The sequence below is a fragment of the Ambystoma mexicanum genome, chromosome 6p, assembly GCF_040938575.1.
Source record: "Ambystoma mexicanum isolate Mex_15411 chromosome 6p, UKY_AmexF1_1, whole genome shotgun sequence".
Taxonomy (NCBI): Eukaryota; Metazoa; Chordata; class Amphibia; order Caudata; family Ambystomatidae; genus Ambystoma; species Ambystoma mexicanum.
In genome coordinates, this window is record NC_090935.1 from 1,036,639,154 (window position 1) to 1,036,653,535 (window position 14,382).

At 47.4% G+C, this 14,382-nt stretch overlaps 1 protein-coding gene across 3 annotated transcripts in view; it reads left to right on the forward strand.

Annotated features, from left to right (window-relative positions):
- The window catches only part of AUH (AU RNA binding methylglutaconyl-CoA hydratase), a 1,015,770-nt gene that overhangs the window by 893,228 nt on the left and 108,160 nt on the right, over positions 1-14,382 (forward strand). For all 3 annotated transcript variants that reach the window (XM_069625642.1, XM_069625641.1, XM_069625640.1), the window contains exon 8: positions 13,401-13,451. In XM_069625642.1, the coding sequence (XP_069481743.1) occupies positions 13,401-13,451 (51 nt within the window). The remainder of the gene's footprint in view (positions 1-13,400; positions 13,452-14,382) is intronic.

A 14,382-nucleotide genomic window follows, 5' to 3' on the forward strand; every position in this document is an offset into this window, starting at 1 on the left:
GCAGCGATGACCATCAAGGCGGCCAACGCCCTGGCCATCGTAGCCCGCTACGACAGGGAGTTGTGGTTCAAGATCGCCCCTCTGTTGGACTTCCTTCCGGACGCCAAGAGGGCTGAGGCCCTGGAAATCTTACAGGAAGGTGAGATTGCTTCGGACCACGCCATTACGGTGGCTACAGACATCGCCGACACCGGTTTCCGTCAGTTGGGCAACGGCGTTTGCCTGAGACGACGAGGATGGCTCAAGGCGACGGATTTCCGCCAGGACGTACAGACCAAGGTTTTGGACATGCCCTTCGATGGGAACAACCTGTTTGGCAAGGCGGTTGATGAGTCCCTTCAGGCGATCAAGACGGACACGGAGACGGCCCGTGCACTGGGTGTGCTCAAACAGCGACGGCCGTCCTTTCAGAGCTCCAGAGGCAGACAGGGTGCCTCCAAGGGAGCCGGCAGTAGCTCCTTTACGTACCGTCAAGCGGCAAGATCTTCGTCGCAGGAGGCCTACAGGGGACGCGGCAAGTCAGGTGGATCCCGCCGTCGTCGCCAAGGAGGCAAGGCGCCTCCAAGCAAGATTGAACCGACCGTGTGGTTGGGCCCCCGCCGAAGCACCCCGGTGGGAGGCCGGCTGACGAGGTTCGTCGGTGTGTGGGAGTCCATCTCCACCGACCGTTGGGTGCTGGACGCCCTGGCCCTGGGGCACACCCTCGAGATCCAGAAGAAGTGCCCCCACATTCCTCCCGTGGCCAGGAAGGAAAATCACGTCCCTCAACTGCTGTTGGAAGTAAGGGAGATGCTCAGAAAAGGTGCCATCGAGCTCATTCCAAAGAGGCTTCGGGGCTCTGGAGTTTACTCAAGGTACTTCCTCGTAAAGAAGAAGACAGGAGGATAGCGTCCCATCCTGTCCCTGCGACGACTGAACAAGTACATCAAGGCACAGAAGTTCCGGATGGTCACCCTCCAGCACGTGCTGGGACAGCTGGAGGAGGGCGATTTCCTGTCATCGTTGGACTTGGAGGATGCGTACTTCCACATCCCTATTCTAAAGAGACACCGAAAGTTCCTCAGGTTCGTGGTCCAAGGGCGGCACTACCAGTTCAAGGCCCTCCCGTTCGGATTAAAATCGGCGCCCAGGGTGTTCACCAAGTGCCTAGCACCGGTGGCGGCGCGGCTGTGCCTACAGGGGATCCACGTCTACCCCTACCTGGACGACTGGCTCATACGGGCAAGGACAAGGGAGCTCGCCGTAGAACATACTGCGAAGACAGTCCAGCTGCTCACGGACCTGGGATTCTCCATCAACTTTCCAAAATCCCACCTGGTCCCGTCGCAAGTCGCCCTGTTTCTGGGAGCACAGCTCGACACAGTGGCGCGACTGGCATCACCGTCGGAGGAAAGGATCAGGACCATCCTGGGACAGGTGCAACGTCTGCTGGCCACGGACGTGGCCAGAGTGAGGTCTATCAAGTCCCTCCTCCGAATGATGTCCTCCTGCATTTATCTGGTGCGCCACTGCAGACTTCGGATGCGGCCCTTGCAGGAATTTCTTTGACGCCCACTGGATCCAGTCGACGGGCAGCTTCGAGGGCAGGATCCCGCTTGACGAAGCGTTCCGTCAGGCGATACGATGGTGGGGTACCTGCTCTCATCTGACGACGGGAACAGGTTTCCTAGCCCCGGCCCACCAGGTGACAGTGACAACGGATGCCTCTCTGGAAGGTTGGGGAGCGCACACCGGGGGATCTCCACGCGAGAGGCCTTTGGCTCCTGGAGAAGACACTCCACATCAACATCTTGGAGCTCTGTGCAGTGTTCCGAGCCCTCAGGTCTTTCCTCCCGTCCCTCAAGGGCAAGGTGGTGAGGATCTTCACCGACAACACCACCACGATGTTTTACATTCGGAAGCAGGGCGAAACTAGATCCCCTGCCCTATCCAAGGAAGCCCAGGATCTGTGGCATTGGGCCGTCGGCCAAGGGATGTTTCTGGTACCCTTTCATCTGGCAGGGATAAAAAACACCATCACCGACTCACTCAGCAGAGAGCTGCGCTTGTGCCACGAGTGGGAACTGCGCCAGGATCAAGTGGATCGACTCTTCCGACGATGGGGCGAACCCCAGATCGATCTCTTCGCGACGGCGGCGACCTCCAAGTGCCGGAGGTTCGTCAGCAGGTTTCCCCAGCCGAGGAGCATGGGCGATGCTTTCTCGTTCCCCTGGGACGGCCTATTCCTTTATGCGTTCCCGCCGTTGCTACTCCGGCTCGTCAACCAGCTCAAGAGGTTCCAGTGCAGGATGATCCTCGTCGCACCGGCGTGGCCGAGACAGATCTGGTTCCCGGACCTTCTGGACTTGTCAGCGTCCACACCAGTCAAGCTGCCGACGGACGCGGATCTTCTCTCCAGAGAAGGAGGCGCCATTCTTCATCACGAACCAGGGTCGCTGAACTTGCAGGCCTGGCTCCTGCAGCACTAGAGTTTGGAGGCTACGACATCCCGGCCGACTGCAGAGAGGTTCTTGTAAAGGCCAGGGCATCCTCAACTCTCAAGTGCTACGGACATAAATGGAAGAGGTTCTCTGTCTGGTGCCGTGCACAGAAGATTAACCCTCTGCTGATTACGGCCCCTCAAGTATTGCCGTACCTACTGTCCTTGGCCAAGGCTGGCCTATCTCACACTTCCATCAAGGTGCATCTGGCTGCCGTCTCACGTTACACCAGAACTACAGGACGGGCGTCCTTGTGGTCTCATCGGCTGGTGAAGGAATGTATGAAAGGACTGTTCCGATGGTTCCCGCCGGTGAAGGCCCCTGCCCCGGCGTGGGAGCTCAACGTGGTGCTGACTAGGCTCATGGGGGGCCCCATTCGAGCCTATGCATTCAGTGCCGTTGAAGTTTCTGTCGTGGAAGACAGCATTCCTCGTGGCCATCACCTCTGCACGACGAGTGGAAGAGATCCAGGCCCTATCTTGCAAGCCTCCATACTTGACTTTTCACGACAGGAGGGTGGTGCTGAGGACACACCCCTCCTTCATGCCCACGATGCCATCGGACTTCCACCTCAACGAGCCCTTGGTGTTGCCAGTTTTCTTCCCGTCGCCTTCGTCGCCGGCTGAGAGGACTCTGCACTCGCTAGATGTAGCTAGAGCGCTGAAGTTCTACGTGGACCGCACGAAGAGTTTTCGGAAGACATCACAGCTGTTTGTGAACTTTGGACCTGTGAATCAAGGGAAGGCTCTCTCGAAGACTTCCATTTCCAGATGACTCTCTGGCTGCATCATGCACTGTCACCGGTTGGCAAACCGACCATTGCCAGGCAGTCCGAGAGCCCATTCGACCAGAGCGATCGCTGCTACTACGGCGTTCCTGTCTGGTGTGCCCCAGCTCGACATCTGCAGGGCTGCTACGTGGAGGTCGACGCACACCTTCACGAGATTCTACTGCGTCGACCGGGATTCCAGGGAGGAGTCCAGAGTCGGCCAGGCAGTGCTGCGCAACCTGTTCGCCTAAGGCGAGCCTGGTGAGGAGGTAAGAGTTGCTTAATGTTGAGTTGTTGTATTGCTTGATATTGAGCCTTTTGCCACCTCCCGTGGTTGTGCATGTGTATACTGCTATGTATTCTTATATTCATGAGCATGTGAATCCATGCCAGACCCCATGCTGGAGAAGGAACAAGTTACTTACCTGTAACTGTTGTTCTCCAGCATGGGTCTGGCATGGATTCACATGCGAACCCTCCCGTCTACCCCTCTGCGGCTCTTCACTTGGTCATACTGCCACTTTACGTGCTACCAAATCTGAGGATGGCTGCCAGGGGCGGGGCTTAGGGAGAGGGCAGTCATTGGCTGGGGGCAGTATGATCCAGAGAACAGTGATTGGTTACTACTAAGAAAGACAGATCAGAAACGAAACTGATACTGATTTTTTTTTCTATACCGAGGATTCCCGGCCGGACGACGGGGAATATTCATGAGCATGTGAATCCATGCCAGACCCATGCTGGAGAACAACAGTTACAGATAAGTAACTTGTTCCCTCTCATCACTGCAACAGAATGTTTCCTTCTTAGCAGATGCCTATGGTATACAAACCCGCTGGCTGAAAGCCTAAGTAAATAGAAACAAGGCTCCACAGTGTAGAAAACCTTCTCAAATCCTCTGCTGCTTTCAAGTTATCAAAAATCTCCTAATTTCCGAAACCACCTCAGTTCCTCTCTGTTTACAGTCCCTAATTGACTTATCCTTGTCCTACATTACCTGTGTGCCACTTTTTGTCACATCTCTCATCCACCTTTCCACTCTCGTTCTCTCACTCTAATTTCTTAAGCAATGTGAAGTGACTCCCTGGTGGTGTATATGCTATACAAATATAGTAAATTAATATTAAAAGGATAAGAGTAAATTGCTGAGGGGATGGGCGTTCCGGCATCCATGGGCAGAATTCTATTGCCAGAAACACACAAAATACAAAAAACTGTTTTATTTTGCAAAGGAATTTACATTTGATTTCATTGTTAGATGAAACCTTGATAAAGGTGGTGCTTGACTGGAATTGGAATTGGATTGCACAAAATTCCATTCTGTGATTCCATTAGTGAGACTTTTCAAATAACTAATAAGTCAAAACATTCCCCAGTTTGGCAGAAGCAAACTAAATGTGATGCAATCAATTTCATTGCAAGGCAGAGAACATTTTCTGGGGGATTCACCCATTTCACCTTTATGTGGAGTGTTGTTCCACCCCGCCTATTGGGGATATGGCAATCCTGCTAAGTGTTGGCACTCTCGCTTTAACAGTATGGCAAATCTGCTGAAAATACAAGACTAGTACTTCTTAATCGGAACAGTCATGATTTGAAGCACCGGTACTTCTATATTTAAACACTTGCAGCCCTTTTAAGAAGTGGCTCTACCACTCTAAGAAGCATCCATGAGGCCACAGAGAGTGCTATATAAAATTATTAATCAGAAGTAAACTAAATTCTCATTAAAAGCATTGCAGGCCTCCTGATAATATGTATGAGGATAATTCATTGCTGCTGTGATTGAAGCCCACGATCAACATGTGAAACATCTCTACAGCAGGCACATTATCATCCCTGACTATCACACCAGGCCTGAAAGTGAGAATTGAAGGTTAAACCATCTATAGCAGGCACATTAACTAAGTGAAACAAATGTCCCTAAATGCAAAATGACCATGGAAGGCTATTAGGGCTGGGTCTGTGTCACACTTGTAACACACCACAGATTTGAAATTGCCCCTCAAAGGCCTGAATACGTAGAAGGACTGTCCTAAATGGGAATAAGGATTTTTTAATTAAGGGCTGCTGCTTCTGTTGGGTCCATAGGGCTGTTCATTGTTAGTCACTGATCAGCCAGGGGTGTGGAACAGTCCAAGAAGGTACTGACTTGATAGTACTATGGGCTGAAGTGTTCCACAGCAATTCATGTGTATAACGCTGCACATTACATGCACTCAGTTATGAGGAGTGTTTAGGCACAGTACCAATTCACATATTTGGCTCACTGTTGATACTTCTAAGAAATACATGTATTGTACCATAAGAACCATAGCACCACTTCTCGGAAATGTGGATATTGTTTTCAGTTTGCATTCGGTCGTCCCAGAAACTAAATTGTCTGATGGAATACTGAATCCTCACTGCTAAAGCTACCAAGTAATGCTTATAGACATATATACACACTCCCACACGGTTTAAAAACAATAGTCACAACACAGTCATATTCAAAATGCCATTATAAACCATAGCATAGATTGCACTGCTTTCAGGGAGGACACATGCATCGTCCGCTCATCTAAAACCTCAAGCTATTAAATAAAGTGATTTTGAATCACAAAAGTAAAATTAAATGCTCATGCAAATTTACTTCTAACAAAGTGTCTGAATTTATTTCCCAACATTGCAAAACGACAAAGAAAATGAAAACAATATAACACAGCCTACACATAATTTAACAAAACACAACTACAGTCTTGAACATGAAACCCGTTGCTAATAAAATGAAAGCAAGTAAGGCTTTAGCAACTCATGCAGATAAGCCTGTCATCTCCAGCACCCCTACTTCCAGCACCACTGCTTATGATGTGATTGATTGTATTCAAACATATGTACAGGTGAAGGGGCAGGAGGCGTGGTCGTGGGTGGGATGATACTAAGAAACAGCTTGGGAGCGCCTTAAAAAAAAGTAGGGGCTTCTTCAGGGAAATTCTGAAACCTGATAGACTGGGTTTAGACTTGATGTCAGTGAGTGGAGATTTCCAGCGATGGGGAGTGAGGAGAGAAAGCGGGAAGCTGCACAGAAAGGCCCTCTTGAGGCCTGAATGGAACTACTTTACCTGTGGGACTACTTTCCCTGGGTGTGGTCGGGGAAGGATACATACCTGATCGGTGGAAGGATACATACCTGGAACTTCTCCCAAAGCTATTTAAACCACACCCGATCAGCAACTCACGCTTCGCGTTGTTCTGCTCCTCGCAGCTGGACGCTCAGTGTCAGCTCCTGCTTCTGGACTTCAGCCACGCCTGTCAGCATCCTGGGTCACCTGCTAAGAGAGAATTGGAGAGAAAGAAGACCTTACCTGCTAAAGCAGCATCACGGAGACATTACACCGACAATCCTGAAAGGGAAGACATCATTTTAAAAGCATTTCGCTTCGATCGCTGCAGCGCTGCATTTCACTCACCTTTCCTGGGCACCTCCATCTTCAGCAGCGATCATCCTGATCCGCAGCCACTTCCCAGAGCCTAGAGAGAAAAAGACAAGAACACAAGGTGAGAGAAGGAAGGGAATAGGAAAAGCTCAGTTTCCTTCTAAGACTTACCTGTTGGGTAATTCCCATTTCATTTCGGGTCCTGCTGCTTCCTGGCATTCCGGACCCCGGCCCCTATGGGGAAAAAAGACAAAGACATTGAATGAGTGAATGCAAAGACATTACCCGAACGCTCATCCAGAACTTACCTGCCATTTACTGGAACTGCACGTTTCACTTCGGGTTGGCGCCATATCTCCGGCATTCCGAACCCCGGCCCCTAAGGGGAAAAAGACATAAGCGTTAGCGCTTGCTGCAATAAGACAATGAACATTATTATTAAGCTTGAACTTTTGAACTTGCTACAGAACTCTTACAGCGCCTTACCTGAATAGTCAAGCTTATTTGAACTCCCATCAAACCTCAATCCAGTGAAGTAACTGGGTTTCAACGCGCCCCTGCATCAGAAGCAGGATGGAGAGCTCATCCTTCCTGACCCTAAGGTGAGACTTCACGGGGAATCGAGGAAGGGTATCGTGGAGGGTTGGAAGGGAGTGGGAGGCTTGAGCATTATTCCGTCAGTAGGTAATACTCCCTTTTCACGCACAGGGGAATATTCCTGCGAGCCAGTGAGTCCATCTTCAGAGTCCTGCGCTTCACCATTGAAGAAGCATCAGCACTCGAAGCCAGACCTGCGCCTCTGTGGGAATCAGGTGAGCGTGACAAGGTTATTCAGTTGGATTTGAATGTTAGAGTAAGGGATTATAGGTGAGATTGTGGGATGTGTAAGCAGGGCATAGTTGGGGAAAATCGGGAGGAAAATTTATGAACAGCACCTATGTGAGCACTAACGCATCCAGAAACCCAATGGTACGCACGATAAAATAAGTGCCAATAACCTTCTGCTATTTAATTTTCCTAATACCTTCCCTTCAATATGGGCACTCGTGAACGTATTTGACGCTCACTTCATTATTTGGCCGATGACCTCATAATCAAGTATTCAACTTACTTACAAGGAGACGGTATGGCTTGAGGAACTTAATTCCCTAATTGTGTACTATTCCAGATGCTTTAAAACACCCCTACGGCAAAGTACGGGACGCCATGCACTAGAGCTAGGTTGTGTTGCTAGGCAACACTTGATCACATATCTGGATTGGACTACCTGGTCAACACCCCAGAAAAAGCCAGCTTACAGCCTCGGAAACACTCAGGCATATACTTAATTTTTTGCATACTAGACAAGGCATTTCCATTTGGATACAAACAGATTGTAGCAAATATCCGTACGGCGCACTACGGGACACCGTGTACTAGAGTTGAAGAGTGTTGCTAGGCAACACCCAAACACACTAATCATGTGACCGGAGACCATTTCTACTTCCTGGGCTGTTATAGGCTGATAAAGCCAACACCCACATTCCTAAACTCTTCGACTGGCCACACGGCAGTGACTTCTTGTCAGGAACGCATTGAAGGGGTAATATGGTGAGTCTACTCTACAAATATATGCGCCGACACAATAGACTCCATATCAGGAGGCTGAGCTAAACTGTGCACAATATGTCCACAAGCCTTGACATTCTTAAACCAATTACCGATTACTTTCGTGCAACGCCGCAATGTTCAAGCAATACCGGTTCGGTCTGGTATTTACAAAAATCTCTGTTTCTCTTTCACTTTACAGTTTACCCTTGTCAAACTCACAACAACCCTTTAATCTGGAAACTAATTGCAGGAACCTATGCCTTCTTTGACCACACATCTAGCAACCTTAAAACCGCAATTGGTAGGTAAACTTTGTAGCTTTTTCATTCAATTATTAGTGACTTATTGTGGTTCGCGTTATCAGGCATAACATTAGCAGGTCGTGTCTGCTTTCAGATCTTCCATACCACTGGACGTCTTTCAAAGATTAGGAGAAAACGTAGATAAACACTGTGGGTCCTTGCGTACTTCCAGTACCCTGTCTCCAACCTATCGGGTATTTTGTAGTAATAAGCACTGCCGCTTTGGTTGTGGATATGCTCACCAAGTGCCAACAATATAACTATTATGCAACCCTGAATTTGTATTTAACAACATTGTGGACCTTTCACTCATTATATATTATTTTGTCTTCTCTTCCCATACCCCCTACCCTCTACCTGTTTTTCTCCTCTGGTTTTGCATTGAATTGTATAAATGTCAATGGACAAACAATTTTATTTTACTTATGTTGCATATATCTTACCAATGTTTACTTTTTGGAAAATTTAAATTTGCTATTGGTTACTACTCAGTCAATTACAGATTTATACGGCCTGAGGACGGCCCACTTGGGGTTGAAACACGTGTTGGTGTTTTTTGTGATGTGATCTTGTGTTGCAGAGCTTTGTTATAATTTCGCAAGAATGCGACTTTTCTGATGCAAATTTATATTGCGGACCTTTTTGTTATAACTTTGCAAAGAATTTGTAAAATTCCAATGGTTGGAATCTATGTACTTTATGTTTTCAAATTCTTTGTGAAGTTCTTACTTAATTTTTCCGAAACAAACTGTCTAATAACAAAATCTCCAACCAAAAGAGGCTCTGTTATAGTTTTTACATTACTCAAGACTAACTGTGTCTTCCTATCTGACTAGTTGATTGATATAGGTGGGCAGCGCAGACAGTGAAGACTTTAAAGTGTTCTGTCATTAATTGCTTGAAGGGGTTTTGAGAAATTACCCTTCTTGTCCTCACTGCTGATGCACACCCTCTAATGACCAAATATTCTCAAGACACATGCACAGCTCCTGCTTATATTGGGAGCTGTGGGCACTCCAACTATAGGATAATTTCTCATACAATCTAATTCTGTTCCAGAGGGAGGCTCCAGCAGAGGAAAGAGATCTACCCCCACTCTCTGCCTGGAGACGCGTCTGACCCTCAGAGATTTGGAGGTGGATGAGCCAAAGGCTCGAGAAGAAAGATGCTTAGGAAGAGAAAGTTGGAAGTAGTGTGGTCCCCGGCCCCAGAAAGCCTTGTGGACGATGCAAAGGGTCCTGAGCTTGATACTTGCAGCCAGCGAGATTTCAGAGCTGGAGAGATACGATCCCTAGGCTTGAGGCCAAGGACAAGTCTCGTACTCCTGTTCTGGATAAGTTGTAAAGGGCGGAGGGTAGAGGCAGGCAGATTTATAAAGAGGCTGTTGCAGTAGTCAAGCCCAGTGAGAACCAGCTCTCTGGAGACACTGAGCTTCTGGGGAAAAGTGAGAAAAGGGAGAATACCTCTGAGGAATTGCAGCTGATAGTGTGACTTCTAAGAGACATCAGAAACGTGAGGAGAGGAGAGGGTAGAGTTGAAGATGACACCAAGGTTTGTATCCTCACAGGAAGGAGCAGGTAGAGGGCCCAGGGTGGGTGGCCAGAGTGCAAGAGGAAAGGAGGGAGCAGGTTTCCCAATGCAGAGGATCTCAGCCTTACTGGCATTAAGGCAGAGATCATTGGAAGCACACCATTCCTGGATCGCGGACAGGCAGTCTGGTATGAGACGAGGAGCAGAAGTGGCTGAGGGGAGCCTGAAGGAGAGCTGGGCGTCATCCGTATAACACTGAAAGTTAGAGCAGAATCTAGACATGTGTTGGGAGAGAGGTGCCAGGTAGTGGTTGAAAAGCCAGGGCAAGAGATTAGATCCCTGGGGAACACCACAAGTGGAATGAAATATAAAACCAAGTTGGACCTGGGAGGGTCGATCAGTGAGCAAGGAGCAAAACCAGGCCAGGGCCTGACTAGAGATACCAAGGTTGTCCCGGAGGCGATTGGTTAACTGTGTCGAAAGCAGAGGCTAGATCAAGGAGAATGAAGACAAAAGGAAGGTTAGAGTCAAGATTAGAGCGCAAGTCTTCACAGGTGTCCAGGAGAGCAGTTCCCGTGCTTCTGGCTGCCCTGAAGCCAGACTGGTGGTCGTGGAGACAACCAACAGATTCAGTATGTAGATTAAGATGGGAGATGGACAGCTTTTCCAGGAGTTTGCCCAGGAAAGAAGGGATGGAGATTGGGCGATAGTTTGTCGGAGAGCCAGGATCGGCAGAGGGCTTCTTAAGAAGGGCATGCACAAGGAAGTGCTTAAAATGGGAAGGGAAGCTTCCAGTTGCAAAAGAGTGATTGCAGAAATCGGCAAAGGCTGGACCAAGGGTGTTCATGTGGTCCTTGATGGTTATGGAAGAGCAGGGGAGCACCTGTTTTGATGAGACTGTCATAGATCAGAATTTTCTAGAAGCATTGTCTGGGGTGAAAAGGGGAAAAGAAGAGAAAGGAGTAGGATAAACGCTGCAGAGGGGCATGGGGAGTGAGAGGAAGAGACAGTGGACAGGATGTCCTGAGTTTTGGTGGTGAAGTGAGAAGCCAGCAATGTCCAAAGGCCTGTTAGGGAAGAGGAGAGGTGGAGACTGCAGCAGGATTGGCCAGCTCCTTGCAGATTTTGAATAGTTCGGCTGAGTTGTTAGATGCCACAGAGACAGGGGCTTGGATGTAGGCTCTCTTCTTCGAGAGGACAGAGTCTGTAATGCCTTTTGAGCAGGCGGGAGGCCGGTTTGTCAGAGGGTGTGCGCTTGATGCCCTCCACTTCCTCTCGGCCACCCTACACTTGCCCTTAAGGGTGGCAGGATCGGAATCGTACCAAAAGTTGCACTTGGATGCAGACTTCAAACAGATCCTCATGACAGGGGGAAGGACATCAAAAGAGTTAGAAATAGAGAGATGGAGGTTGGAGAGGGCTGTGCTAGAGTGCAAGCCAGTGAAAGGTGTAGGATGAGGAGAAAGAGTAGCGTCAAAAGCCCCCACTGACACATGCTTCATGGGCTGGATGACCAAGAAGGTGGGTGGCAGTGCTGGATTAGGCTTAACCTCAGGGGGTAGAGAGAAAAAGGTTGGAGGAAAGAAGAAAGTGGTCACTCCAAGAGAGGTGAGAGGATTGGAGAGGGGGAGGTCTGAAGAGATCAGAACATCAATGGTGTGCCCTGCAGCGTGAGCCGGACCAGAGGGAAGAATATATATATATATATATAGATATATAGATATATATATATATATAGATATAGATATATATATAGATATATATATATATATAGATAGATATATATATAGAGAGAGAGAGAGAGAGAGAGTCGCAGAGGTTGCGAAAGAGCCATAGATGGGGCTAGTAGCATCCAGATGAATGTTCAGATCTCAAGGAGTAGAAGTTGAGAGGTAGAGGCAAGGAGGGAGGAAGTGAGTTCAACCCACTCCGAGAGGAAGAGGGTGACCTGGCCAGGCGGCCTGTAGATGGTGGCTACAGTGAGGGAGAGGCCAGGAGAGAGAGAGCCTGCAGACCATGTGTTCAAAGGAGGAGTAGTCCTGCATTGAAATGACAGAAGCAGGGATCCACTATGGGAAATCAGGGCTAAAGCCCTGCCGGGACGGTTGGTTCTGGGTACAGAGAGGATCTTGTAGCCATCGGGAAGGAGAGTGTCAAAACGCATGACCGTGAACCAAGTCCCGGTGAGACCAGGTACATCCAAATCAAGCTCTTGCAGGAGACTGCAGATGTCAGAGGAGTGTTTGACAGCGGAGCAAGAGTTAAGGATCGCATTGTGGAATGAATTGCCACCTTTGTAGGACTTCCCTGGAGGGGTACAGGCATGAGGTACACCCTGCAAAAGATTACCTTTTTTACTGGGCATGAAGGATAAGCAAGCATGATAAGTGTTGATTATGCTACTTCACTGGCCTTCTTTAGTGGTCGTTTTTGTACTAGGCATCTGGATATACTACATTCTGTGGAATGGTATTTCTTTACTGGCTGGGAGTTGTTCTATGATAATAGTGGCATATATTGGTGGAACCTGCCTGTACGGGCACAGCCAGCATAAAAGTTCTTTTTATACTGGTATATGTTGTGGGCAAAGGCAATCTGAAAATGTATTAGAAAATGCTCCTGTTCACTGTAGTGACTTGCATCTGTTGTTTTTTTTCATGTGCTACCATACAAAACTGATTGCAAACTGTCTGGCATTTAACAACCTTGTTCAAAGAAAGTGCTATGAAATGCCCCATTTGAACACATTATTTTCGAAAGTTTATCGGGAAGGGGGTGAGAAATCCACACAAACCCACACCTCCCACTCCTAAAGACCCACTTTGGTTGGTTTGGGCTCCGTCTCTGCGCTTGGTCACTTCTGCATGTTCGAGGCAAACATTTGCACACCTCCAGTTCAAAAATAGACTCATCTGAGACAAGAGTTATTGACTACTAAGAAACCTAAAGTGTTCATAATGGCATACATTATGCGGTTTAAGGTCAATTTAGGACACATAACCTATCATCTGGTCCTTGTAGATGCAAATGTAAATTCCATCTTGATGCACCATTTTTGACAGTGTGATTTTTGAGTAAACTGCTCTTCACCTTATATTAAGCATTGTTTAAGAAAGCTAGCTAAATCTATCTCATTAGTTGAGAAACATTGTGAATTCTAATTCATAAATACCTACAACACCATGCACTTAAATTATTACAGCTCTACAGAAAACAAAAATAATTAAGGTTTAGAATAATATTGTGTATCACAATGATTTTGTATCATTAAAACATTTTACATATGACTTCCATCTTTTGTTTTATATTTTAGGGACCTATAGCCATGCGAATGGCGAAATTAGCCATCAACCAAGGAATTGAAGTAAGTACCTGCTTGTAACATTCTGATAGAACTAGACAGGAAGAGGACCTTTGAATAGTATTGCAATTAATTTTTACTTGTGAAATCCAATATAAAACCTGTATACTATCACTCTTGTAGAAAACACATTTCATACATCTGTCTGGGAAACTAGGCTCACACATTCATTTTGGAAGATAGTAAACTGAGAAATGTTTATTCATTGGTTTGCAAGTGAATGAAAAACAACATCCTGCACCTAATAAGACCTCCTCCTGATTAACCTGTCCCGGGTTTCAGGTGCCATACTTTTATAGAGCACTCATCAACTGACCAAAGAAATATCTAGAAATGTACTGCTAGGCCTTCCATCAGATTCATACCGCCTCCTGACAAAGCTAGGAATCCATTTGTTCCTGTAAGTCTGTCTTCTGTATCATCTTCTGCCTATAAATTATTATGACTGCTTCCAGTCTGCTGATCCTGGCTAAGAGTTGTTGGACCTCCATCTCTCTAATGCCTTCCTGTCACATATGAGCAGACTCATTGTCCATACCAGTCTGTACTAGATTGATCCTGTTGTACACCGGCCATTAGGCTTGGACTTGTTATTTCATCGGGACTGCAGCCAGTAGTTCAATTTTCACTGTGCAAGCTTTAATTAATCAATAGTCCAGCTTAGTATTGACAATGCCAAATAGGGTCCTAGGAAAGTCTGCTAAAAGAAAATCTTAGGCAATGGGCATTATATGATGTCCCAGGGGCATGGAGCACTTTATTCTGGTTCATGACCAAATGCCCACCTGCAAGGAAAATCCCCTCTTCTTCGCCTTGATTTAAATATGTATTTATTTTATTAACTATCTTTTCTGACAGTTCCCCTCCCCCCTTTGCACTTTAGTTTTTAAATGTCTATTAGTCCCTCACACTGTTACAAAGGCAGCTCAGATTT